General features: G+C 45.8%; 1 protein-coding gene across 1 annotated transcript in view; it reads left to right on the forward strand.

Annotated features, from left to right (window-relative positions):
• Positions 1-27,653, forward strand: part of LOC144138367 (uncharacterized) — an 85,725-nt gene that overhangs the window by 41,533 nt on the left and 16,539 nt on the right. Inside the window, exons 8-13 of the mRNA XM_077670614.1 lie at positions 959-1,108; positions 4,326-4,648; positions 5,115-5,216; positions 12,649-12,843; positions 18,953-19,043; positions 22,697-22,873. Of these exons, the coding sequence (XP_077526740.1) occupies positions 959-1,108; positions 4,326-4,648; positions 5,115-5,216; positions 12,649-12,843; positions 18,953-19,043; positions 22,697-22,873 (1,038 nt within the window). The remainder of the gene's footprint in view (positions 1-958; positions 1,109-4,325; positions 4,649-5,114; positions 5,217-12,648; positions 12,844-18,952; positions 19,044-22,696; positions 22,874-27,653) is intronic.

Consider the following 27,653-nt stretch of genomic DNA (forward strand, 5'->3'; position numbering starts at 1 on the left):
CCAAGTAGTCGCTACTCAATCTCTACTCTGCTCTAGGGTTGTCCCAAGTGCACAGCTATTTTACCCCAGGGGCGCACTAAGTGTGTGGACCCCACTCGCACGCTATGCGAATGTTCTGGAGGTCGCTCCTTTGATTTTCGTGTGGTGTTAACATTGGAAACTCTGTAAAACCTAGCATTAGCAACTCTTGTTGCAAAAAAACAAAGGGTGACCGAGTTTGTTTGACTGTTCTCAAAATTTTCTGTTCTCAAATTCAGCGCCCTTACATTCTGTGACGAAGGATGACCTGTGAAGCTGGGCATAGTACAAGGAGGGCACAGAACAAAACATGTTTGTGTGTGATTTGGGATTGAGCGTGCTCTATAGCCAATCAGCTGAATGAAACTTGGAAAGGCTGGAGCTTTATTCTAGGGGACAAACATGGAGCTGTCTGTTTCTCTCCCATAGAAGCCCGTATATAGACAGCGAACGGCAATGCCACAATATTTACAATTCCACCGTAAACTACATAACTGAAAAGTAGGTGAAACTTTGCATAATATTAGTTGCCTTGGTGGCTAATTATCGTATCGATTGTTTCGGGGTAGCCTCGATAAATCGAGAGTTACAGCCATTTTCTGCAATCATAATAGTTCCTCCGTATACACAGCCATGCATTGAAAACAGCAGGTGGGAATTCTGTAACATTTACAACCACTGTGAGTGAAATAATTGCAAGTAAAATGAAACGCAGCATAACAATAGTCGTCCAAGCGGCTGATTTCATACGTACGTTATGTTAAGCTACAGAGCATTTACCAGAAAGCTGGCTTTGCCGCGAAATTAAAAAATCCTCTGTCGTTGCAACCCTGTCCGGGTACGCAAGAATTTTTTAGAGGTTAGCCCTATTGCTGTTAAAATAAGGCGACCAGTTTTGTTTGTGGGGCGACTGTTCTTGAAATTTTTGCGCCTCTTGCAGAGTGACTGGGTTCGAGCTCTGAGGTTCAAATTCAAGAACGTGAGGCGGAGACTTCCAGAGGGCGTGGTCCCAGTTAAGTACCGGAGGAAGAAGTTGGGGCCACGACGGAAGCCACCGCAGGGGGAGACTGACGACTCGGAGCAGTCGGATGTGAGTACGAGACGACGATGACCTTTCCTGGTTGCAGCGAACATTTTTCATTGCGAGCATAAACTTCACCATTACTTCCAAAGGAATTTTTGAGAGAAACGTAAGCTTTCTAGCATAGAAATGGCACGGAAACCTTTGCTGAAAGTGCGTCCAATTGGTCTTCAAACCTTTGAAGACCCAAATCACAAAGAAGGAACCCATGTGACGATTTTTCACATACTAAGTAAACGCATCTACAAATGATCTGAATGTAAACCGATGAGAGAGAGACAAATATTTATTCTACTAGTGAGTGGGAGGATGTTCTTAGGGCCTCCACCCAGTGAGAGGCATTCTTATTCCAAGATGCCTTGGTGCTGGCTGGCCGTCCGGACCCGTTCTACCAGTCGGCGCTGGTCCAAGAGCTCAGAACTGGTTAGCTGCTCCACCCACTGCTCATAGGTAGGGTTGGGATTAGGGGTTAAGTAGAGGTGTATTGGCACTCCCATACCATGTTGGTGCCGGCAACAGGGCAGAAGTCACAGGTGGCAGGGTATAGCGTTTAGTAGGGTGTTATGGGGACATGAATTGGTTTATAGGCTCTGGAAAGTGGTCCGTTTGTTGCGTGCTTGTTGGGAATGAGTTGGTGGGAAGCGACGGCTATTGTTTTTTGTAGTGGACTAAGATCTCGGTGTATGTGTGGAGTGGTGCTGGCTTTGAGGTCGTTGATTGATTGATTGTAGGGTTTTAACGCGCTGATGCAACGCAGGCGATGAGGCGCGCCGTAGTGGACGGCTCGGGATTAGTTTTGACCACCTGGGGATCTTTAACGTGCGCCGGAATCTCGGACACACGAGCTTTTTTTGCTTTTCGCCTCCATCAGAAAAGCGGGTGCCGCGGCTGGGAAACGAAGCTTTGAGGTCGTGGTTTATGGGATAAAGCTCTACTGTTGCACTGCTTCTTCATAACCGATACGTGTACTGTGTTACCTAGAACCGTTCCTTTTTTGTGATTTTCAAGTAACCATTTTGGCTCAATAGAAGCTTGGTTTCACGCACGCGCCGTGTGTCCAGAGATCTTATCAGAGCTTTTCAGTTAACCAACTGGTCTATGGGGAAATGCATTAGTTTTTTGACAGAATGCCATTGGTCCCACTACGAAAGCTTTCGCTTTAAAAAGTTTTGTTTTGGATACTGTGTCACCTGCACTGTTTTACTGGCCTGCGATAGAGTTGGGCTTGTCCGTACTAAGCTACAGTAAGCAAACTCATCAGCCCTTCCACTCTGTGAAGAAGGGCGAGCAGCGAAGCTCAAACTACGATATGCATGGACTGGAACGCATGAAGCAAAGCATGTTTGTTGGATATCTGCTTTCTGGCCAATCAGCTGAGTGAAACCTGGAAGGACTGGAGCTTTATTCTAGCTGGCAAACATGTGGCTGTCCGTTTCCGTCCTGTAGAAGCCTATGTCGTGACCAGAGCTGGGAATTCTCTAACGTTTACAACTTCACTCTGAGAGCTATGTAATTATGAAAAGTAGATGAAATATTTTTTTTCTGCATGGGTTCGAGTAAACGAGAGTTACAGCCGTTTTCTGTAACCATCCTTCCTCTGTGTAGGCAGCCACGTATTGGCAACAGCAGGCGGGAATTCTGTGACGTTTTTAAGTTCACTGCGAACTGCGAAGTTCACTGCGAACTTATGACAAGTAAATGAAAGTCGGCATAATGGTGGAGCTGTCTCAGTGGCCGATTTCAGTATCATTTTTGCCTCACAGGGGTGCAACAGCTGTGCCAATTGCGCCATTTTGATGCACTTTCATATTTTTGAGCCAAGCTGCGCCAAAACCATCAAATTCATTCAAATTGTGCCACGCTGCTCCACCAAAAGGCCCGACTAGGTGCAAAATTTGTGTTTCACTAGCGTCAATGAAGAATAAAGGGTGCTTTGGCAACCTGACGTTTATGCGTTATCCAATCCAATCCAGTCACCCAACAGCCCTTTATACGCAGCCATGGAGGGAAGAAAAACTTTCTTTCCTTCATGTACGCAGTTCATAGCCTATGCTGCCTATGCCTGTTCCAGTTTACTACACCTATGCAGAAACTGGAGTCGCTCCAAAGAGTATGGAGGCACTTCAGCGCAGACAAGTGCTTGGCGAGTCACCGGTGTAGCTGATGAAAAAATTCGCCATTTGAATGCCATTGCACTGTGTGGTGGAGTGCTGTTCAACAGCACAGCCTCTTTAGTAGTAGCAGAGCTTGTGTGCACGAAATGTCACTAATGTGTGCCCAACCCGTTTTGCGTACTGACGGCTGAAGAGCAGAGACTGGTCTGCCAGTGATATTGACTTTAGCGTGAGTGCGGTGACCCCTGTACTGTTAATTAAGCATGGGAAAATGGCGAAGGCGTGATAGTGGGAACCAACAAGCGGGCACCGACCCTTTAGGCAGTGGGAAAAGTGCATACTGTCTCAGGCAGCGAGGTGGTTCAAGCAGAAGAAGATACAGGATTGTTTCGTGCAAAAGTAAGGCAGTTTCCTAAATAAAGTCTGTTTATAAATAGTATGTGCTTTTATGGCATCCAATTTCCTAGCTTGCTTATATCAAATTGTGGTGTATCGAACTGATCCCTATATCGAACTGATAGGTGTTTTTTTTTTTTTGCGCGTTCGATATAAGCGGGTTCGACTGTGCACCAGTTGCGAAACTCCGCTTTAGAATGTGGGCCAATCAAGCACTTCTGCTTCATTGAAGCTCAGGCACAAGTGTAGTCGCACGGCACCGAAGGGACGAAAACTGAACTTCGCTAAACGTTCACTCGTAATAACACAAATTATTAAATAGAGCTTGTTTTTAAGTAAGGAAACGAGAGCATTTTAGCCAAGTGATGAAAGGGTGTAACACTTTCCCTATCAAAAAAGATAGCTTGTTTAGCTTACAAAAATTAAAGCCGTTTCACTCAATGTGAAGGCTGTCGTAAGTGCAGAGATTCTGGAAAGTATAACGCAGAAAGGTAAATGCTCACCGGGCAAACACCGCGGCATTCGATTCGCCGATGCTAGTTTTTGCACGTAATTTTATTGGCTCCATCGCCGGTTGTGTATTCTTTCAGTGCTTAGCAGGGCACAAGTTCGCTCCAATAAAATTTTGTTCCTCGAAGAAACCTGTGTCGTCATTGGCTACGGGACACTACTGAGTAACTCTGGTTCCACCAACTGTCTTTCCTATCCTGCCACAGCACTCCGACAGCACCAATGACGACAGCCCAGCCAAGGAGGCGGGTTCAACCAACACACCGGAGCAGTCTTTGGCCAAGAACACAGCCGATGCCGAAGCCAGGCCGTCTTCACCCGCGGATTCTTCCGGACTGCAAGACGGACTGCAAGAAGAGGTGGTGAATGGTCTGTCATCGTCTGCCACACCCCTGAAGGAGGTCACAGTCTTTGAGCTGCTCGACATGTGCACGAGGGAGCCGATTACGCCACAGAAGCTCTTCAGGCCGTCGAATCTCGAGTGGCACGATGATGAGGATGATGCTGGCAGCCAGTCACGGCCAATCAGGTACTGTGTGCGGTTAGAGACCCTCTCGATGGTGTATGGCTTCACAGTGTTGGTCTGTTAGCATGTTCAGTGATTGGGGCAAAAAATGATGAGGAATGTCTGCCGTAAGGGAATAAGGATTAATTTCCAAACTTGGCAATTTGTCAAGGTACGTAACAGTGGTTACAAATGGAGCTCTAAATAGCTATCAAAGGAATCTTCTCACAGTTCAGTGGTACTACCTGTGAGAGGAAAATCCTTGAGTGCATCTTAGTTTGTTGTGGGTATGATATAGATCAGAGGTCCCAAACTCACATCATAGAAGGGGCCACAGTCGCAAAATTTAAGTCCCGTAAGGGCCGGTACAACGAAGAAGGTTGAAACGAGTGTGCTTCGCCGATCTTTTCTCTGGTTTAGGTTGCAGGGTCAGTTGGATACCCGTTTAGTCATTTATCAGTTGTGGTACTGAACAGTGACACTAACGCAGGGACAATGCTGAGAACGTGTGCACGCCCCGAAGGACGGAGTCCATTGAAAACATTGTGGTGACAGCGACTTTGCCACACCTCGGACTTCAAGATGAAATGTGGTAAGTGTGTCTAGGGTTTGTGAAGTGAACCTTTGGGCTCATTGTGATGGTATAAAACGTTCCGTTATTGCTGTATTCGACAGTGAGCTCCGGAGCCTCGGGAATTGAACAATGAACACGCCATAAGCTGTGGCGCTGTGACATGTTCGGGCATGCGCACCTGATAGCACTGGTAACACAAGTACAGTAGAACCCCGCTGTTACGTTCCTCACTGTTGCGTTTTCCTGGCTGTTATGTTGTTTGTCATCGGTCCCGGCATAGCTCCCATAGGGTATAATGTATTGTGAACCCTGCTGTAACGTCGCAACTGTGGGCCCGTTCCCGTAAAATGCGTTGCAACCTGACACTCCTAAGCCACTTGGGCACCGCCATTTTGGCTTTTGATGAGTCTTGGCGAGGCTTTGTTACTGAACTGGCTACAAGAAGCCATAGGAGAGTTGGAGAGGCGTCACTATACTCGGTGACAACTTAAGAACGGCACCACAAGTTGCCGCTGTGCCTTATCACCGTAGCCGGATGTTTCTCCGCGCGGCGCAAGTAGGGCGTTACTGGGAATATTTTGAACATGGCGTGAGCCGTTCCCGTGATTTTTTGGACTTCATACGCTTATAAACGACTCCAGTGACGACAAACACACTGCGTGAGACAAAGCAGACGATATTATGCATTCATAGCAAACCCCTTTCAAAACGCGCGCGCACTGACGTCACGGGTCCGGCGCTTTGGCGGAGTCAGGCCAATGCTACTTTTTCTAGTTTCGGTTCTATTATTGCGCGCCTAGAGGCAGTGGCGCTGGGGAAACACTCCTCCGCTCATTTTTTTTTCTTTTCGCTTCTCTCCGGCGCGACTGGGGGCGCGCATGCGCGATAACGGTCACCGCAGTTGCTGCTTGCGCACGGCGAGCAGCGAGCTGCGAGGCCGGCGCGCGTCTCATGTAGTGGGCGATTTCTCGTATGTGCTCGATGTGCTCCCTCAGACATTACGGTGGTGCAAAAGGGACGCCAAGAACACCAGGGTGAATCGTAACGCGAAGACTCTTTGAGTGCTGTTAGCAAAAGGTGAGAACGTCGTTCGTATGCCGTTCGTGAAGCTGAGCTGGAGCTGAAGGATAGGACTTGTGTCGTGCGTGTGCTGTGCTTGAAGACAGACAACCTTGTCTGTGTTGTATTGGTCATCGGTGTTTCTCGCCGCACGTTGCGTTCGGGCACGTAACGCGAATAAAGTGTTCAAGTGATATTCAAGCTGGCGTCGTTACTGCTCAAGCGGCGTGGCTTCGTGCCGTCGGAGCGAGGCTTGCCCGTTGGAGGCAGCGGGGTGGCGGCGGCGGTTGCCGGGTGGGAATGGGGGGGGGGGGACACGGGGAGGGGGGAAGGAATCCAACCGGCGTGAGAGGGGAGAGCATTACCTCTCCCCCACGCAAGCTGCGCGCCCTCGCATTGTTGCCATGGCAATTATAACGCCTTCAAGGCCAACATGGCGGTGGCGTTGCTTGGGCAACAACAACGCAGTAATGTTTCCCCAGGCTCACCAGGGGAGAATATGCCGCATGAGTCGCAATTAGCCCGGACGCTGGGTTGAAGGCTAAGAGTCCGCCTCCTGGCGGAGTGATACACTACATGAGGTGGTGCCGTTCTTGAGTTGTAACCGAGTATAGATGACCATCCGTCGAAAGGGCTATCACCATCATCACTGTGCTTACAACAGAAGTTTCACTTAAGAACGCCGAAAGTGCGTGATGTTAGCGCTGCCGCACTGTTGTAATGGTGCCGCGCAGCGTTTTTAGATTACGTCAGTTGGCAAAGATTGCGGCCTACCACTAGCGCTGCGCGGGCCGGTGCTGCCGCCGACCAGGCGGTGGCGCTATGGTAGCGTTGAGATCGGTCTCGGCGCGTCGTCTGCTGCTCCTTCCTTGCTACTCTCGGCGCTTTCTACACCACCCATACCGTCATTTGCACCAGTTTTGTCGCACATAGGCCCATTATTTTGGCAGGACGCAACAATCCCTTTGGGTGGTTTTCTGCTCGACTTTGGCGCCTGTTTCGGCAGGTGCTCAGGTTACGGGAAATACGGCGCACTGCGCTCTCTCTCGGGGTTTGCTTGCCTCGCGGTATCCTTAGTTTGACTGTTCACGATGTGTTCGTAACAGTTGACGATGTCTGAAGGCTCACAATGAATGTCACTGCTGTATGTTTGTGACGTAACCTTGAAGTTTTTCCGCGGGATTGCGCTTTCCCACGCCTTCAATCCGTCAGGATCCTACGGCGCCTTGAAGAAATGCTGTGGCGCGGACTTTGCCGCTGCTGAAGCAACCCCGAACGGCACCCCGGAGCGCAGCACGTAAACAAACCGCACCGATGCTTCGGAGGTCCACTAAAATATGCATGCACGATGACAGCACAGAGTGAATACGTTAATACAGACGTGATTGCAACAATGGAGCTCTCAATAGGGGGTGATTTAACGACGCCAGTTAGACACCAGACCATTTTCGTGGCTTTCCTTGCTCTTACGTTTTCCTGGATTTTACGTTTTACATCCCGGTGTGGGGAAAAATGTAATGACGGTGTTCCACTGTAATAATAATTGATTCAAGTGAAATGAAATTTAATGCCAAAAGTGAGCTGGCTAAACATAGCAACATTACTCAAATTACGATTGGGGTGAACGTGCACCTCGGGGATTTTAAATGTTGTGACGACTGCCGCCTCGCTTGTGCAACGTTCACCGTGGCTCTAGACTTGTTCGTACCGTGCAGTCAAGGATTACAAAAATAACAATTCCAGCATTCAAACGGCAAAAAAAAACACCTTACCATTGCAGTGTAATGGGCGTTCCAAACTGGTTAAAAATGGTACTTCGCCCCCAAGGCTGCAGTAAAGTTGATTTTTTAAGCTCCTACGAGAATGTATTCAATGTTGGGAACTGCTCCAAATCAAGGTTTTTCTGTTTGAAATGTGAAATTTCGCTGCTCCAAAAACTGCTCCCAAATCTGTTTGGGCCGTCGCACTCCTGTGATCGTGTCTAATCGCTTGTTTGTGCTAAGGGGAAAGAGTTTGTTGCAGAGAGGGAGACATGGAGATGGAGTGAGGGCGCGCACCATCAGAAAATAATGCCTACCGTATTTTCGCGCATATAATCCGCCCCTGCATATAATCCGCACCCCCACTTTCAGCCCGTCAGGAAAAAAAAAAAAAAAAACTTGCGTATTGTTTATGCATGATACAGGAAAGGCTGCACCAAAGCTACTGCTCAAGCAACACATCACATACTATGTAGACAGAAAAAGCAGATATTTAGCAAGTGGAATACACCGACTGCAGGGCGAAAGTCACAATTCACTCAGTGTCACTGCTCTCGCTAGAGCTATCGGGAGCTCATCATTGTTTTTCTTCTTTGTCCTTGTATGTTTTGCGCAATCGCTGCCATGGAAGGCTTAGTCAGCGTTACTGCGTAGGAGCTTCACGGCATAATGTGCATTGCCATGTAAGCTGCACGAAAGGAAAAACCCCGTGTATTGTCTGCCCCCCTACTTTGCCACTGAAAATTTTACATTTCTGGTGCGGGTTATACGCGCGAAAATACGGTATATAAAAGTGGGGGTTGCATCCCAGTTCACCGTACGTTAGCGCCGACTGCACTTAGCGCGTCTGTGTTTTTTGTCTTGCAGTGCATGTGTGCGTGCGCTCACTGCGCTCTCGCACCCCGAAAAATAGCACTATCTCTTGACAAACTTGGTTTAAGGGAGGACACTGCTCTTAAAAGAGCTTCCTTTAATTGTTGAATAAACTGTGTGAAACTTGTTATTCTTGCTGCTTTTTCCTCATCAGATATGCCATTATTTTTTGAGTAAGTCAGTGTTACCAAGATAATTAGAGATATAGTTAGTCATTTTGGGAGGAACAATAGACAAAACAGTGTAAACCATGAAACTGTTATCTTTATATATTCCAACACTATGAATCCTGGCAAGTGCAGTATAAGAGAATCGGTTTTTTGATGCACCACTTGGAACTGATTTTACAGCTCATTAAGGGGGGACGCGGCTTTCAACTTCGGAAAAATTACCAAAACATCGTTTTTTTGAAACCCACATATTCGGCTTCTATGTTTCCTATTCTGTGCGCCTGCAAAGTTTTTACGCTGAAAAGCGTCGCAAAGTGGCATAAAAAAATACTTTTGTCAGGCACGGTGACAAACTATCAGCGCAAAAGGGCGAAAAAACGGCAATTTTCGGAGCGCTCTATCTCCGCAACGGTGCCACCGGGCGCGGCCATTTTGATATGGTTAGATCGGCCGAGCGATCGTCTTTCCGGTTCCGCTCGTCTCTTTTATCTTCGTTCATTCACAAACGCACAAACGGCAGAAAAGAAACGATGCACAAACGAAGCTAGAAATAGATGCTGAAGCGCTATTGGTCCTCCGGTCGGGGCGCAGAACGACGACCCTGCTGATTGGATGTCGCGGGCGCAACGCAAGATGGCGGCCGCCTGAGCTGCGTAGCGAGCGGGTTGAGTTCATTTTCGCCGCTTCGCTCGGCCGAGTTTCTGTTCAATCTGTGGTATTCAACACGGACGTTATCGCGATGGGAATGCCAGAGATAACGAGCCAGATTACGGGAAGTTGTGTGGCTCGAAAGGCGGAGGTCATCGAACGCTTCGTGGTGCGCGGGACTCTACCGTCGCCAGACCCCGGAGGGTGACGCGGTGTGCGCGCTTGCGATAGCGGTTCGTGAAGTGAACTTTTAGTCGGATTTGCGATGTTTACACGCTTAGTTATTGCTGTGTTTTGACTGTGGGCTCGCTAGCCTTGAGAAAGAAACGGTCGACGCGTCAGACGCTGCGGCGCGCACGGCATAGCCGACGCGCATTGGAGCATCACATGACTAGGCAACCGGTTACGATTGAATGTCATTACTTGTAATTAATGCCTGCGACATTAGATTTAATCTTAAAAGCAACCTGACAAGCCATATCAGGTATAATCAAAGTTCGATATGTCGCGGTAAGCGTGCACTGCGATGCGGGCGAGCCATATCGCCTTTCTTGCGCAACATTTCCCGTGCACTTGTAATTTTCATGCAAACAGGTTTGAGTTAGTAATATGGGAATAAAAATATGCTCTCTGCGTTAAAAATGTACGTTACTGTGGCAGCATTTAACAGTGATTTTTTTAGGGAAATTATTGATACCATTGCTTAGGGCATACTGGCTGTGCTGCGAGAAATATTGGGTGCCTTGAATGTCCAAAGTAGTAAAAAAATATGCTCGTGCATTGAAGTTGGGAGTTATGCAGAATACTCTACCAAGCTTCAAAGTAGCTCATTTTCATCCTTGTGGTATGCAAACTTTTGGCAATGAACACCTGCACGTATGAGTACTAAGTTGCTGTGCCAGGCAAGATACAACATAAAAAAAAGCCAAAAATGTTCAAATTTAAGTAAAAAAAATGCTTAACCTGTTGCCATGGTGACAACACTGCAAAAGGAGGTTGTCCAGTGCGATACAGCCAACCAGCTAACCTACTTTGCATTGAAAGCCCATTGAAACCCATCTCCCCCTCCATTTGGTCTGCAAAGGGGGGTATGTACTCTTCACGGAGGAGCTGAAAATGATGTTTTCTGGAAAGAGAAAGGCTGTAAAAGGCACTCCAATTTTAAGGCAAGGCCTTCCAGAAGCCCCATGTTCAAAAGGACATGAAAGGCTACAACTGTGACGACTTTTGATATGTGAAACCTATGTTGCAACTTCGGAAGCCGTTTTCTCAAAACAGTTTTTTTTGCCACCTGTGTCGCTTGTACCAGGGATTTCTTCGTGACCGCTGGGTCTATTTTAATTCCGTTTCTTGCATTACATTCCTTGATGAACTGTTCAGGTCGTGACACTCTTCGTTTTCCAGATTTGTTTTTTGTGATTTATTTATTCAAATAATCGTTCACAGTTGACATGCCTGTTGCACATTAACCTCTAAAAAAATGAAAACTAAAAAACATTGTGTTGTAAAAAAAAAATTCTAAAACTGTCACGACCTCGTCCATTCATTTGGGAATGCAAAGCACTTCGAACAAGTTTTCTATCGTGTTTTATAAGCCGCTCAAGCTCGGTACAAGCGGAACAGAAAGAAAATTTAATACATAAAAAAGTTTTCAAAATATTACTTTGAAATTTTTATGGTGTTATCACAGAAGCATTTCCAGTTGCTGTGCCAATTTTCATCAAAATCCACGAAGAAATAAAAAAGTTGATTTTGAAAGCCACGTCCCCCCTTAAACTCTGGTGGCACCAGTGGCAAGGAACCATTTCGAACGCCCATTTCAAACACAAAAGTTTAATGAGCTGTAAAATTAGTTCCAAGCGATGCATCGAAAAACCGATTTTCCTATTGCGCTCATTGGGGTTCAATGAAGTATTGGAAAACACAAAGATAACAGTTTTACGACCAACACTGTATTGTCTATTGTTTGACCAAAAATGGCTAATTATCTCTAAGTACCTTGGGAACTAACTGACCAGCTGAAAAAATAATGCCATATTTGAAATCAGTGGGAAAAAAGCAGCAAGTCTGACAGGTTTTACAAAGTTTAATTGAAAATTAAAAGTTGTTTTACGAAAAGTGCCCCCCTTCCACGCCACATCTTTTAAGGTCATTCATCGCGTCGCAATGACCTTCAGCCAACGGTGTGCAAGCTGCACCTTTCTTATCGATTTTCTTGCTCAGAGCTCCGCTGCTGTGGTATCATGCGACTAGGTGAAGGTTTAACAGCTGCTTCGCATGTGTCTTATCATTCACCAACGACTGAGCCGTCTGTGTGGGCGGTTCAGTGCAAACTCATACGTATGAGAAAACTGCAATCACTGAGTTTACAGGGAGAAAGACTAGAGAAACACACGATGCACGCATGCAAAAGCACTGCTTTGCCGGCGGCTTTGTTCGCGCTTGGTTTCACAGTCTCACCATCGATGGTGCACTGGCTGGACTGTCTGTGCCTGCACTTCAGCACAAGCGAAAGGCTAAATTGATTGATTGATTGATTCATTGGTTGATTGTGGGGTTTAACATGCCGACTCAATGCAGGCGATGAGGCACGTCGTAATGGAGGGCTCCGGATTAATTTTGACCACCTGGGGATCTTTAACGTGCGCTGAAATCTCGCACACACGGGCATTCTTGCTTTTCGGCTCCATCGGAAAAGCGGCTGCTCTGGCAGGGAATCAAACCCGCGTCCTTGTGCTCTGCAGCACAACGCCTTAGCCACTGAGCCACTGTTGTTGGTGATAAACTGAATCCAGTCATTTAGTAGATGTAGCTAGACGACAGGCTGCAAAATCACAAGCAAAGGCAAACTTTCACGAAACACTGTGTGCGTAGTCTTTGTTTTCGCTTGGGATAACTAGGCTTCGAAGTGTTAAACATTTTTTTCTTTCTGTTTGGCAGGGAAGAGAGGGCCAATGCTGCGTGCCGCACCGACACCAGTTTCAAGCTTCTCCAGGACCCCAACGACTACCTGCAGTTTGAGCTGCCCTCCCTCGGCATCTACGAAGACTGCGTCGCCAAGAAGGCCCTCCTGACGGGAAGGATGCGTCGCTACATTGTCAACTGCCTTTTCGAAAGCTGCTACAAGATCACCATGTGAGGAAATTAATTGCTGTGCTGCTCGCAACCGTCCGTTTCCATATCGTAGTCTGTTGTTATGGGTGGTTGGGGTTGACTGTGTGATTCACAGAAAAGCAGAGGTCGTGTGAATATTGGAAACATTGAATATTTTGCAAATAGTGTTTGCTATTCAATTAGTGCAGTTTTACTGTGTAAAGTATTCGAATACTTGAACTTTACTAAAAAAATCAAAGCCGTTCCACTCAGCGTAAAAGCTGTCGGAAGCGCCGTTATCCGCTCATTGCTACCATGCAATGCAAATCAAATTTCCAGCCTTCTCAGTGCTTGTGCCTGAAACTGCGCCAGCGGGAGTTCTGTTCTTTTTGTGCTTGCTTTTCCTCCCGCACGTGCCGGCGTTGCACTGCCACTTTTTTTTGCTGACTATCGTAAAAGCCAACCAAACGAGTGTTCCTAACTAAACGAACGCAGGTGCTACCGGTTAATTACGTACATTCTGCCTCAAGTGTGCCTACAGTTTTCTTTGCGCTAAACAAACGGGAGATGTATGACAAGCGCCAGCAATCAACGAGTTTTGAACGCTTATGACTATATGAGCCGCTTGGCTTTCAAAGCCTCTGTGGGACACCGTGACGACGGAACGCTGTGGTGCTCTACTTTGGTCCAGCGAGCGAGCTACGACAACAGGGCGAGCCCCTAAAGTGCTCTGCACTTAATAGAGCAATAAAGATAGCTCTGCCGTAGGATATGCTTACCTTCAGGCTTCATCCCCAGGGCTTGCCCCTTTGGGTTGGCTTTTTCGCACGACATTGAAGCTGTGCAAGAAAGCGTAATATGGGTAAGTGTTGCACAAAACAAGTGTATTTCAACTCAGGCGTATGTTATCTGAAGAGGAACGTCACTTGTGTAAAGTTTACATGCCGAAAAGAACTTTCTTGTCAGTATAGTGCCATGGGTAGTAATGAAGGGTTATTACTTTTTGGAAGTGCTTGCTGTAAGGTGATACCACCAATAGCATGCCGAGCTTTTTTTTAATGACTAAAGGAACCAGTTAAACGTACCTCCTGTATTTCATTGTGTCAGTTTGAGCCAATTCTTTCCTCCACTGACTTGCCATGTTGTCTCAATCTTTGATATCTAATTTTTTTGTACCATTTTCCCATCGGGTGTTAAGTCTTGACTGCCTGAGTTTCTTTTTCTTTTCTTTTCAAGTAATGTTTTAGAAGTTCTGCAAGCACTACAGCAAATATATGTCTATTCGAAAATGTTCGATCCGCGTCGCAATCAGTTTCCACTATTCACGCTTGGACATATTCAATTCGATTCGCAGCCATGGTTTCTACTGTTCGTATTTGGATTCGAGCAGTCCCAAACCTGATATTTGTATGCCTATGAAACAAAGGGATCAGGCAGACATAGGTTAGTTAATAGGCTCACAGTAGCAGCACATGCCGATTCGGGGAATTGACCAAAGGTACACGAGGCAGACATGGCCAATTGAGTGTTTGTTTATCGTGTGCGGAAGTTTTGTTACCTAGTAAACGTTGAACTGATATGCTCGGAGCTCTAGCACGTACCCAATGACGGGATTGGCTGAAACGTGGACTGGACGGATATGGGGGGGGAGGGGCTCGTGACATTTCATTCGCAGATAGGTGCATGGCTGGTAGACACCTAGTGCCATCTACAGGTTTGCTTTGAACCCCTCCCACTCTATATTCTCTATAGCCGCTGCTGAAAGGAGGGTTCAGTTCCAACTTCACAGCTTTGAAGTGGAGTTGTTGGCCCTGATTCTGATGGCATGGGCTTTGGCCCCAGCAGTTCTAACAAATCTTTTGAAGTCCCGCAATTCCCTTATTTTTTGTTCTGCAAAAATGTTCTTTAGAACATTTCTACGTGTTGTTTTAGTAGCAGTTCTACGCGTTGTTTTAGTAGATAAAGGCTCTTTGGTTTCTTTTAGGTCAGCTTCGGTGCAAGGCCTAGTCTAGTTTAATTCTAGTCTAGTCTAGTTTCTTCTAGTCTAGTCTAGTCTAGTCTAGTTTAATTTAGTTTATCGTCTAGTTTAATTAGTGTTTCACATTGCACTGGATGTGCCAGCTTTGTACAGTAATAAATACGAAGGAAAGGTGCACTAGTATCTATGCAGGCATTTATAGGATGTTTATGCTGGATTAAGACTGATAAACAATGGGGAATTTGGATTGTCCAGTGTTTAATGGTTCCAATGGCTGAAAAAACCCCCAAAGACAAAGCGTAATTTAAAAAGGATTGAAAGCTTCCTGTTTCTTGCCTAAAATGCTGTCTCGAAAAGATAGGTTGCGCGTAATTTTTGTGTTTTTTGAAGGAAAAATGATCGCTCGAAGCTTCAGAAGTAGGTGGCTGGTAATTTTGTGTGAAGTCTGCAGCTGCGCAGTTGAACTCGCTTCAAAGCAAGTTTTGTTCGTCCATCACAGAAATACAATTTTGTAATGGTCAGAACAATTCGCCACAACGACGTCTATGCCGATTAGAAACTATTGCTACACTTCATCTCTTCAGTGCATTTTTGACCACTTTGCTGGAAGAATTCCGTTTCGGGCTGCGGCTGCACTTTGCAAACGTAAATACAGTAGAATCTCGATGATACGATTCTGGGTGATACGAATTTCGGGATGATACGAATTTCTGAAAAGTCCCGGCAAAATTGCATTGTTTGCAATGGGAAAAATTTCGGCTGTTACGAACGGACCTGCGCGGCCCGGCGGATGATACGAACGAGCCGGCGAGGCGCTCGACTGCCGAACAAGCAAGTGACGGCTCTCTCTCCCCATTTGTCACTCTTCTTTCTCCAGAAACGGCCGGGCTGTTGTTTTCTGCTCGCGAAAACGCGCCCCGCACGCCCCATGCGCGCCCCATGTTGCCGCCGCGGCCGGCGGCGGCAACATGGCGGCGGCTTCGGCCGCGAAGTGGCACGGCCGCTTGAGCGGCTGCTTCTAGCCGCTCTTTAAAATGCCGCTCAAGGCAGACACGAAGTGTCTTGTGCAGTAAAGGAGCTGATAACGTTGGCGAAAACGGTACTATAAAACACCATCCGCGCCGCTAGTGAAAGCGCCCATAAAATATCTGCCGAAGTGCTAAGCCTAAACATCTCGGGCGGAGCCAGTGGGCTGTCCCGAGCGTTTCGCAAGTCGTCAGCGTCTTTTTCTGACCGAGGTAGGAGATACCGCGGGCGCGAAATCGTCAATGCGGCCTTAAAAATACAGCGCGCGCAAAGCCGAGGCGTGCGAATCGCGTGCAAAAACGCACCATGCGGTTCACGCTTGACTGATGCGGCGTGTAGCGAGCTTGGACACCGGGAGTGAGGAGACAAGCGCGAAGCTAGGCGAAGCGTTACGCGCTCCAGAAAGGACAGCTTTGTGACGTGGGGGTTTAAAAAAAGCAGAAAAAATCATGAATTTTGTTCACGCGAAAGTAAGAAAAGAAATAAACGAAAACTTTTTTCAGCGCTCAATTTTTTGGTCTGTGTTGGTTCATACGAATTTCGGATGATACGAATATTTTTCGCGGTCCCGCGAGATTCGTATCATCGAGATTCTACTGTATTTTTTTTTTGGGTTGCAAACTTTTAGGGAAACATTGAGCTTAAATGGCTGCTGAAGTGGATTTTTACAAATTATTGGCAGCGTGTCACAGTATTTCGTATGCTGATTCTAACGGCACCATTTTTATTGTGAAATTCTCGTTTAAGAGAGGTAACAACCAAATTTAATGATCGGTGATACTGCCCATTATTGAGGCATCGTTTATATACCGTATTTTCCGGTCTATAAGTTGCACCTTTGTATAAGTCGCACCCTCCTCGAAATGACAGCTTTTCCGAAAAAAAAAACGTATATAAGTCGCACCGGTGTACAAGACGCACTTGTTAAATTAGGTAAACTCATAGTGAATCAGATCGTTAAAAAGTGCAGCTAAAGTACATGGTTGCGGCGGCCGCCGCCTGTTAACGCATCCCCCTGTAAGGAGGGCTAGACGAGGGCATATAACATCCAAAGTCTAGACAGAACTAACTTCTCAAAAATGGTTTATTGATACACGCAGATGGCATGTACTAACGGATGGCGTTTAGGCAAAACCATCGAAGTCTTTTTCCTCAGACTCGCTAACAAATAATTCAGTATCTTCAGTGGGAGTTCCACCGGCGCATCACTGTCGTCCTCCGACTCTCTGATGTCTTCTTCGCCAAAATCGTTACCACTCGCGGACCGGATTACTCCGGCCTTGATCAATCCGGCTACAACTGTTTTTGTAGAAATGGAGTCCCAAGAGTCGGAGACCCATTTGGCCACCTCTCCAAACGTCGCGCGTCTCTTGCGTGCTGTCGTAAATCAGCGCAATAAAGGTGTCATGGCGGACGGAAGTGATGCGACCGGAAGCAACCCGAAAATCGAAACTTATCCGCAAGCTGTCATTTTAAAAATTAGCAGCACGTTTACCTCCTTCAGAGTAACTCTCTGTAATAATTTGAATGAATGAATGAATTCTTTATTTTCACTTATGTACATCTATATATACAGATATTTTCATATAAAGTGGCGGGGCCACGGAAAAAAAGCTGTACTAGACAGCTTGACTAGCCCTTGGCCCCATATTTATAAGCTGCATTTTGTTTTTGCAACCCACTTTGATGTTACTTTCAATTTATTCTGAACTGTAGTTACTGCGCATGGCATAAAGTGGCGCGCGGTTGTCGCAGGCCATTATCATTGTTTTTGACTTGAAAAAGCTGCGAATTGTTTGGTTTAATGTCCCTAAGCGAAATATGGGCTATGAGAAACACCGTAGTGGTGGGCTTCGGATTCATTTACACCATAGAGCTGTGTCTCAACGTGCGCTGGCCACGCGCGGCCGCCGCGAACCGGATTTATTCCATACTTAAGTCACACCGGTAAATGAGACGCACCAACGAAAATTTCAGGGAAAAAACCACGACTTATACACCGGAAAATACGCTACTAGTGTTAAAGGGGCCGTGGAAGCAAAATACAATTTTGTGTAATTAAAAAAAAAAAAAAACTAGCCTTTCATAACTGGCTTAACTGGCTCCATTTCAGCCACGAAAGGCGTTTTTCTAACTGAGACAAAAAAACTCCAGTAATGCTGAAAAACTTTCAGATTTCACGCAACAGCGACGTTATATGGGTAGCAGCAATGTTTATTGGGCTAGCGCAAAGAACATTTTTATCAATTCTTAGCACATTCGCATTCAAGTGAAGTAATCAAACAGAACTAGAGGCCCTGCGATAATCGCCAGAAAGTAGCTGGGGAGGTCGCCTTTACTTTGCGGGCTTACAAAGTAGTACGGCAGGTCCTTTAGTTTCTGTTGGATTGCATCACTTGGACGCTAGAATCCACTTAGCGTAGGAAGTGCCGCTGTACCACATTCCGAAAATGATGGCATTTGTGATGCCTTTTTTTGCCAAAATGGTGGGCAATTTGAAAGTTTGTCATTGCTAATGTTTTCTCTTTTTTTTTTTGTTTTGATAAAAAACAACATGCTTTGCTGAGGATATGGGTCAGGCTAGTTACCCTATACTGATTATTTCCAATAAAAATAAAAGAAAAGGATGTATTTCCACTTTAGCATCTGTTTTTAAATGCAGAGCATTTCAAGTAACTCACGATGTCACCCGCATTGACGTCCGTAGTCGTAGTCCGCACCCCTCCCCTTCACTATATAAAAAAAAATACTATCCGGCGCCTGGTTTCGATCCCTCGACCCTGCGGGCGGAACGCAATGTACATGGTGCTCTACCCACTGCGCCACAAAGCCGACACAGAATGGGAGGCTACGAACGCGCCTTATATCCTTGACTCAGTCAAACTACTTCAAGAAGCTGCTGATACAACGCATTCCCTACCACCAACTCCCCAAACACTAAACGTTAACGCAATACACCCACCCTCTATGCGACGCATTTACTCGAGTCCCCCTCGCGGGGAGATGGGCCCAATTTTTTGTATGTTGTTTTCTATAAGTTTGGGAAAGGGGGGAATAGGGTGTAATGTAGGGCTTCTTTTTTACGAATTAAAGGACCCTAATAATACCTTGCGTACAATGTGCAAATTTTTACCATTGCTGCTACAGGTACCCATCATCAAACCTCTACAGGACAGCAGTGGATGCCTTGATTGAGAAGTACCCGCATCTGAGGGACACGACGGGAGAAACGGGCAGGGTACGTTGCCGTGAGATGATCGAAAATGCACAAAAATCAACATGTGGGGATGAAAAAAAGTATTTTCTTAAAAAAAAAAAGAGTTCTGAAAATAAATAACAGATAATCTAGAGCTTGCAGGGGTGAGACAGCTGCGCATATTGCGCCTTTTTGATACAATTTCATTTTCCTGCGCCAAGCTGCTCCAAAAGCACGAAAATGGCGAAAATTGCGCCAAACTGCTCCAGATTTTGATGCTCATGTTCATTTTGATGCTCATGCTCAACGGCACGGATTTTGATGCTCATGTCAGTTTCGGCGGGGACGAAAGCCTCCCGCATCCCGGTCACCGCTTTTATCGTCGGTCAATCGCAAACATAGGAATGGCACAAATAGAAAGACTGAAACGAAGCAAGCGATAGCTTCTAAAACTCGATTCGCTTTCCGACCGGGTTCGCTGAAACTGCCTTCTCGATTAGGCATCGCTGTGGCAACAAACATGGCCGCCGCCTGATCTGGCTGCTACCAACGCGCTCAGTGCGCATCGCCGATATTTTCCCTGGTTTATGTTACGCTATCAGCTCGGTTCCAGTCTATTCATTCTATCTGTTGTGGCTCTGAATAGTGACGTTAACGCGGGGATATGGTTTGAGATTGGTGCCAGATTAAGGGAAGTTGCGCGGCTCGAAAAAAAGTTCATTGAAATGTGGGGCCTACGACTTCGGCGTGGTTTGTCCTTGAGTTGCGAAACGCGGTGCACGCGTCTATAATCCGGTTAGTGAAGTGAATTTTTTGGCTCGTTGTGGTGTTATAAAATGCTGAGGTGTTGCTGTGCTTCGAAGCGCGATCGCGAGCCTCGCGGATGGAACGGCCGACACGAAAGTTGCGGGCTGTGCTGCGGCGCCGTGACCTGTTCAGGCAGCGCCCAATAGCTGCAGAACTACACGGTTGCCTTAGAACGCGACTATAACACTTGATGTATGCAAAGTGAAATTTAATGCCAAAATCTAGGTGGCTAAACAGTAACGCTACTCAAATGACCATAGGGTGAACCTGCGCCCCGGGGACTGAAACGGGTAGGCTGGTTGGGCTATGCGACCGTTAGCTCGAAGTTGCTCAACTGTTGCCGTGACTACAGTCGTTCGTACAACGCAGCCTGGGATTACAAAAATAATAATTTTAGCATTAAAACGGAAAAAAACGCCAGAATTGCGGAACCCTTAAATTTGATAAGAGTTTTAGCAGTCCGTCTGTTCCGTCGTGTACGTACTTACCGTGCTGACCGGGACTCGTCTGGGCACTTGGAAATTCGTAGCGGTAGGGGAATTAGTTCCGCGGGCCCGCCTTCGCCTTGTCCGCGCCTCCTCGCCCTTCCGCGCGCGCAGGCGAAGACCGGTCCAGGTTAACCCGGTAACAAAATAACCAACAGAACAGACGGACTGCTAAAACTCTGTAATGTTAACGGCAGTTTTGTTGTCAGTGTTGCGTGCAGCCGCAACACAATATCACCCGTTAGGAAAAAGGAAGTGCAGTTAGTACTTTGTGATACTCTGAAAAACTCTTTCAGGTAAGGCTGTTTCAGTGTTCTTTGTATTCAAAACTGATTGAAATGTGCACTTGACCCTGCAAATTGCTGAAATAATGATTTCTTAAGCTCTCAAGACGATGTATTAAATGTCCCTAACTGCTCCAAATCAAGATTCTTCTGCTCCAAAATCGAAATTTTGCTGCTCCGAAAACTGCTCCCAAATCTGTTTGGGCTGTCTCACCCCTGAGCTTGTAAGCAACGATTATTCAATGGTAGCAAAAACGTTTGAACACGTACATTTACATCGATAACATAATGATGTCTTACTTAAGACACGTGTGGGGATGAAAAAAAAAACTATTTTCTTTTCGAAAAATGGTTTTGAAAATCTGTAGCAGATAATCTAAAGCTTGCAAGCAACAAGTAATCAATGGTAGCGAAAATGTTTGAACACACTTACATCAATAACGTAATGACATCGTAGTGTTAACCTTAAACTAATGACACGCGCGGGGATGAAAAAAAGTCAGTCTTTTCTTTTCAGAAATGCTTTTGAAAATATGTAGCGGAAAATCTAGAGCTTATAAACAACGAATATTCAAAGATAGCAAAAATGTTTGAGCGCACCTACATCAATAACATAATGATGTCTTAGGACTAGCCCTAAACTAATGACAAGCAACTCCCTGCCAACAAAAGTGCAGTGTTTAAATTTTGAAAGCAGCTCTATAGTTTCAGTGTTGTGCCTTGGAAAATAAAATAATGAAACTTGCGCCGGTTTTGTCCGTTTTAGGTTGGCTTCGCAGAAGGTGCAGTCAATTAAAGCTAATTGCTAGAGGTTTGCAAATATTCGAAACTTCGAATACTTTGTGAATAGTATTTACTATTCAGTTGGATTTGCAGCACAGTTTTGCCGTTGGAAGTTTTTGAAGTTTTCAGATATTCAGAATTTTCGAATAGCGCATCACATTGGCTCTGCCACAGGGCATTCCTCTGTGGATAGGCTTTCTCCCACGATGCCCAAGCTCTGTGAAAAATCTCAGACAAGTGCAAACCTTGCACGAAACAAGTGTATGATAACTTTGGAGTACGTTTGAGCTGTAGTGGGACACTACGCGCATGAAATTTTCAATCATAAAATAATTTTTCTTCCAGTATAGCTATGGCATGAGCGAAGAATCAAGAGTTATTACTTGTTGGCTTGCAGTACCAGCCACTAACAACCCCAACCTCTTTTCAGTGACTGGAAGCACTGTAGTCAGTCAACCCGCTTTTCTTCACGACCATAAACATCAAATTTTTGTTCCACTACTTTGTCGTCTTGTTTTTATCCTTGTTTTTAATTCTTAGGTGCGGTGTACTTTAGGGCCGCACAATGTCCGTCTGCGTCCGTGCGCGGAGCATTTACAATCGCAAAAAATCACACAGGCAGTGGCAGGATTCGAGCTTGTGTCTGGTAGACCAGACAGTTGGTGTCAGTCGTCTTACCCACTGGGCTACGACCATGAGTTAGTACCTGAGAGTCGAACGGCGTACTCCCTCGCCTGTAACGGTGCGGAGTACATTGGGACCTCCCAATGGCCGTCCGCGTCCATCCGTGCGCACACCACCATCAAGCAAAAATCAAGGGAAATTCGATTTTAGCCGTGAGTTGCAGTTTCATTTAGGGAATAATCAAGGTGCAACTCACAGCTCACATCGAATGACATTCGGGGCGCAACTTGGATGACACTCGGGGTGCAAGTTGGATGTCATTTCGAGTCCCCGAGCTCTGCACCCTCGCCATCATCTACGGAGTGGAGATGATGCCATTTTTTTTTGTACCTGTCGAGCACTAGTACGTGAACGTCCACATGGGTGAAGTCCTCACTGCATAAGTTACCTTTCGTTGTAGCTATGTTTTGGAAGCTCCACACACACACACACCCACACACGCACACACACTGTATTCGGAAATATTCTATTCAATTCACAGTGAGTTTTAAACTATTCGTTGTAGATTCGCAGTCAAAAATTTAATATTTACATGCCTTTATTAAATGCATCCAGTATTCTGAACAAACAAATTGCACTCTAGGCTGGGAAGAGCGCAAAGTCAATGGCCGTGCACATACCGTATGTAAACATCATTCCTTGCTCTCGACAGGAGATCTGGAACGAGTCGCTGAGGGCCAAGTTCAAGAACATCCGCCGCACGCTGCCTGGCCACATGTGGGACCCCGAGGCGGCAGAGACCCAGCCGGGAGAGAAGTCCAGCGCCAAGCGCCTCAAGTTTGACGAAACCCGCCAGCAGGACGACGTGAAGCGTGTTTTTCGTCCGTCGGTGAGCACCACCAAGCGTTGCAATCTGTAGCACTGTTGCCTGAGTTACTAGATATACAACTGTCGCGAAACTCCCCCTAGGCCCCATGAATCAAAAATCTCTCCGCGGTAGGCCCCCCCTGCACTGGGTGCAAACAGGGGCAAATCTGGGACAAGTTGACTAGCCTGCCATCTGTCGACAGAACGTTGAAGTAGCACTCAAGCGAGTGCGTGCAGTTGCTATCGTAGGTCATAAAAGAAATATTACGGAAACATAAGTCAGCAGTATGTAATTTAATGTTTCCTAATCTAAAAAGCAAGCTTTATTTTATTAGGGGGGACACTGCTCTTAAAACAGCTTCCTTTAATTTTTGCGTCAACTCTGTGAAACTTGTCAGTCTTGGTGGTTTTTTCCACTGGTTTCAAATTTGCCATTTTTTAGTCAGTCCATTAGTTCCCGAGATAATTAGAGATAATTAGTCATTTATGGAGGAACAATAGGCAAAACAGTGTTGGGCATGAAACTGCAATCTTTATATTTTTAATACTATGAACCCTGGTGAGTGCTAAGAGAATCGTTTTTTTTTTGGTGCATCACTTGGAACTAATTTTTCAGCTCATTAAACTTTGCTGTTTGAAATGAGCATGCGAAATAGTTTTTTGTCACTGTTTCCACCAAACTTTAATGAGCTGTAAAATTAGTTCCAAGCGATGCATAAAAAAACTGCTTCGATTATAGCATTCCCCAGGTTTTATAGTACTGGAAAATATAAAGATTACAGTTTCATGGCTAACACTGTTCTGTCTATTGTTCCTCCAAAAGTGGCTAATTATCTCTAAATATCTTAGGAACTAATTGACTGCCTAAAAAAAGTAACGGCATATTTGAAATCAGTGAAAAAAAGCAACAGCAAAACTGACAAGTTCCACAGAGTTTACTTCAGAATTTAAAAAAATTGTGTCACGAAGTAAACATTTACTAAAGTCAAGTTTTTGTCCCCTGGGTGCCATGCCCATACACCTGCTCCTTACTTACAACGCAGCAGAGGTGCTGGAACAGCCCAGAATCTGAAGTGGAGTTCCACAACAGGTGCATAGGAAGAATTCTCCGTTGTTCAGCTGATTAGCGCTCTGTAAAAAACCGCCTAAAGAAAACATTGCCACTTTGATGCGCTGTGCTCTTGAGAGTTGTTTGTGTGCGGAGTTTTAGTAGTGGCGGGGTACAATAGGTGGCACCACAGGGGCTGTCTCTCTGCGAACATGGCATGGACAGCCCACCACACTTTTCAACACAGTAGCATTGTCGTGACTCTTGTTGTGTAGATTACGGGAACTTTCAGGAACAGAGAAGTGACACCGTTTGCATTTTGAGAGAATGATGGGTAGAGGGGCAATAAAATTGTCAGTGGCATTAGGGTGATGTTGAATGTTCTGAAAAAAAGAAAAAAAAAAAAAGAAAGGCTTGGATGCTTAATGTGTGGCAGCCCGGCTTATTGTGGAACACGTGTTGAAACTATTTTATAGAATTTTACGGTAGGTGCCCAGTAACTTTTTGGGGACCGTTACGTTTGTGTTAAATGTGAGCGCAACAAAAGTTCAGGGGAAACACTGGTCTTGAGGACTGAAAATTTGCCAAAAAATCAATTTTCGGTATTAATTTTATTTGCAGTCTACAGCTTTCAAAGAATGTACCTTGCAAAATATCGTAGCTTTATCATCAGTATTCAGAAAGCTGTCACCCTTTGATGTTACCTAAATGACCATTTTTGCCTATACAGTGGAATCTCGATGATACGATTCTGGGTGATACGAATTTCGGGATGATACGAATTTCTGAAATGTCCCGGCAAAATTGCATTGTTTGCAATGGGAAAAATTTCGGCTGTTACGAACGGACCTGCGCGGCCGGCGGATGATACGAACGAGCCAGCGAGGCGCCCGACTGCCGAACAAGCAAGTGACGGCTCTCTCTCCCCATTTGTCACTCTTTTTTCTCCAGAAACGGCCGGGCTGTTGTTTTCTGCTCGCGAAAACGCGCCCCGCACGCCCCATGCGCGCCGCGAAACCTCTCGCACGCTGCGCGCGCCGCGGCCGGCGGCGGCAACATCGGCAACATGGCGGCGGCTTCGGCCGCGAAGTGGCACGGCCGCTTGAGAGTCTGCTTCTAGCCGCTCTTTAAAATGCCGCTCAAGACAGACACGAAGTTTCTTGTGCAGTAAAGGAGCTGATAATGTTGGCGAAAACGGTACTATAAAACACCATCCGCGCCGCTAGTGAAAGCGCCCATAAAATACCTGCCGGAGTGCTAAGCCTAAACATCTCGGGCGGAGCCAGCGGGTTGTCTCGAGCGTTTCGCAAGTCGTCAGCGTCTTTTTCTGACCGAGGTAGGAGATACCGCGGGCGCGAAATCGTCAATGCGGCCGTGAAAATACAGCGCGCGCAAAGCCGAGGCGTGCGAATCGCGTGCAAAAACGCACCATGCGGTTCACGCTTGACTGTTGCGGCGTGTAGCGAGCTTGGACAGCGGGAGTGAGGAGACAAGCGCGAATCTAGGCGAAGCGTTACGCGCTCCAGAAAGGACTGCTTTGTGACGTGGGGGTTTAAAAAAAGCAGAAAAAATCACGGATTTGTTCACGCGAAAGTAAGAAAAGAAATAAACGAAAACTTTTTTCAGCGCTCAATTTTTTGGGTCTGTGTTGGTTCATACGAATTTCGGATGATACGAATATTTTTCGCGGTCCTGCGAGATTCGTATCATCGAGATTCTACTGTATTACCAAACTTCGTGCCCTGTTTTCACAGAATCAATTTTTTTCCCACGAGGTCAACTGTCGTGTACAATATCTTGGGATGTACTGGTTCGATTTGTATCATGTCTGCTGCATTTGAAAGTGTATGAACTGAACAGTGCAATAAAACCCAGGGGTGAGACAGCTGCGCATATTGTGCACTTTTGATACACATTTGTTTTCCTACGCCAGGCTGCTCCAGAAGCTTGAAAATTGCAAAAATTGCGCCAAACTGCTCCAAAACAGTCTGAGAGCCAAGGATTTCAACGCTCCCACCAGTTTCAGTGCGGAAAAATGCTTACTGACGGCATAATTTTCCAGCACCCCCAAGGTGATCCTGTTTGTAAAGGTTTGATTAATTGTCCCCAAAATAGTTTTTTCGAAGTTCACCATGTCGGGTTGGACATGTTATATTCTGTGAGTTTTTTAAGTTTTCCCATGGAAAACAATTGCAAAGTCCTGTAGAAAAAATATGTATGTGTACTCAGGCAACAAACTACTGGTGAAAATTGATGAAAAGACGGCAATTCTCGGAGCGCCGTATCTCCGGAACGACATTACTGGGCGCTGCCATCTTGGTTTGGTGAATATTAGAAAACATGGCCGTCGGGCGAAGCAGTTGCTCATGGTTCAGGCAGAGTGCTCTTCACCGATTTCTACTGTGGTTTTGGTTATGGGGGTGGCTGGGTTTACATTTAGTCGTTTGATCTGTTGAGGGAAGGTGCGTGACTCGAAGAACGGGATTTCACCAAAAACAACGTGGGGCCCGTGAATTCGCCGTGTTTCGGCCTCGAGTGCGAGGCGCGGTGCGTGCTTGAAGTGAAATTTCGGACTCATTGGGGTGTTATAATAAAACGCTGAGTTATTGCTGCATTTGACAGCGAGCTTGCGAGTGGCGGAAATGGGACGATCGACACTGCAGAACACCTCGCTTTGCACAACTTTTGCCATGCCTCTACAAATGTGTGTAAAGCCGAGTCTGGGATTACAAAAATAACAATTTCAGCATTCACATGATAATGAAAATGCCTTACGATTGCTTAGTTTTTCGATTCAATGTTTTCAACGGCACTCCATGCTATCTATGCATAGAGCCTAAGAATTTATAAATGGCTTGTAAAAACGTAGGGCAGTTGGTGCCTTGTGATACTCTAGTAGACAAAACTTCATTGAACAGCTGTTTCAGTGTTATGTACGTTCAAAGCACATTAAAAAGTGCCCTCCTGAGTTGCCAAAAATTTGATTTTTAGGCTCCTAAGGTGGCATAATAAATGTCATCAGTCTGCTCCAAATCAATGTTCTTCTGCTCCAAAACCGAGATTTCGCTGCTCCAAAAACTGCTCCCAAATCTGATTCTGCTGTCTCACCCCTGAAAACCGCAAAAGTATAGAGTTTCTTTTTGCTGGCACAAGATTTTGCTGGCATTTAGTTTTACACAAATATTGGCAATTGATGACCTGACATTTATGAAGTTTACAGCATTTGCAGAAACAATAGTAAAATTGCTGCAGTGGTATAATTGCTCTCCCTGGTCCTTCAAGGGCACAAAGTGATAAAAGCTATTGGAGTGTTTCATACGTAGATAATGAAAAAAATTGCCCGAAACGGAGTGGCATAACTTGTTGCACAACTCTGAACTTACACCCCAAGATGAAAACTGACTGCATATTTGTGCCCAGGGTGTTAAAATACACTAAATGTGTAAATCTCAACTCAAGCACATAAATTAAAAAATAACAAAAATGTCCTGAATACTTTTGGTGGCACCAGTGGCAAGGAAGCATTTCAAACGCCCATTCCAAATAGCAAAGTTTAATGAGCTGTAAAATTAGGTCCAAGCGGTGCATAAAAAAAACGATTCTCTAATTGGACTCACCAGGGTTCATAGTACTGGAAAAGAAAGATTACAGTTTTATGGCTAACACTGCTTTGCCTATTGTTCCTCAAAAAATGATTAATTACTTCTAATAATTATCTTGGTAACTAATTGACTGACTCAAAAAAGAATGCCAT

This window comes from Haemaphysalis longicornis, unplaced genomic scaffold (assembly GCF_048455015.1).
Source record: "Haemaphysalis longicornis isolate Haplotype H1 unplaced genomic scaffold, Haemaphysalis longicornis Haplotype H1 scaffold_5, whole genome shotgun sequence".
Lineage (NCBI taxonomy): Eukaryota > Metazoa > Arthropoda > Arachnida > Ixodida > Ixodidae > Haemaphysalis > Haemaphysalis longicornis.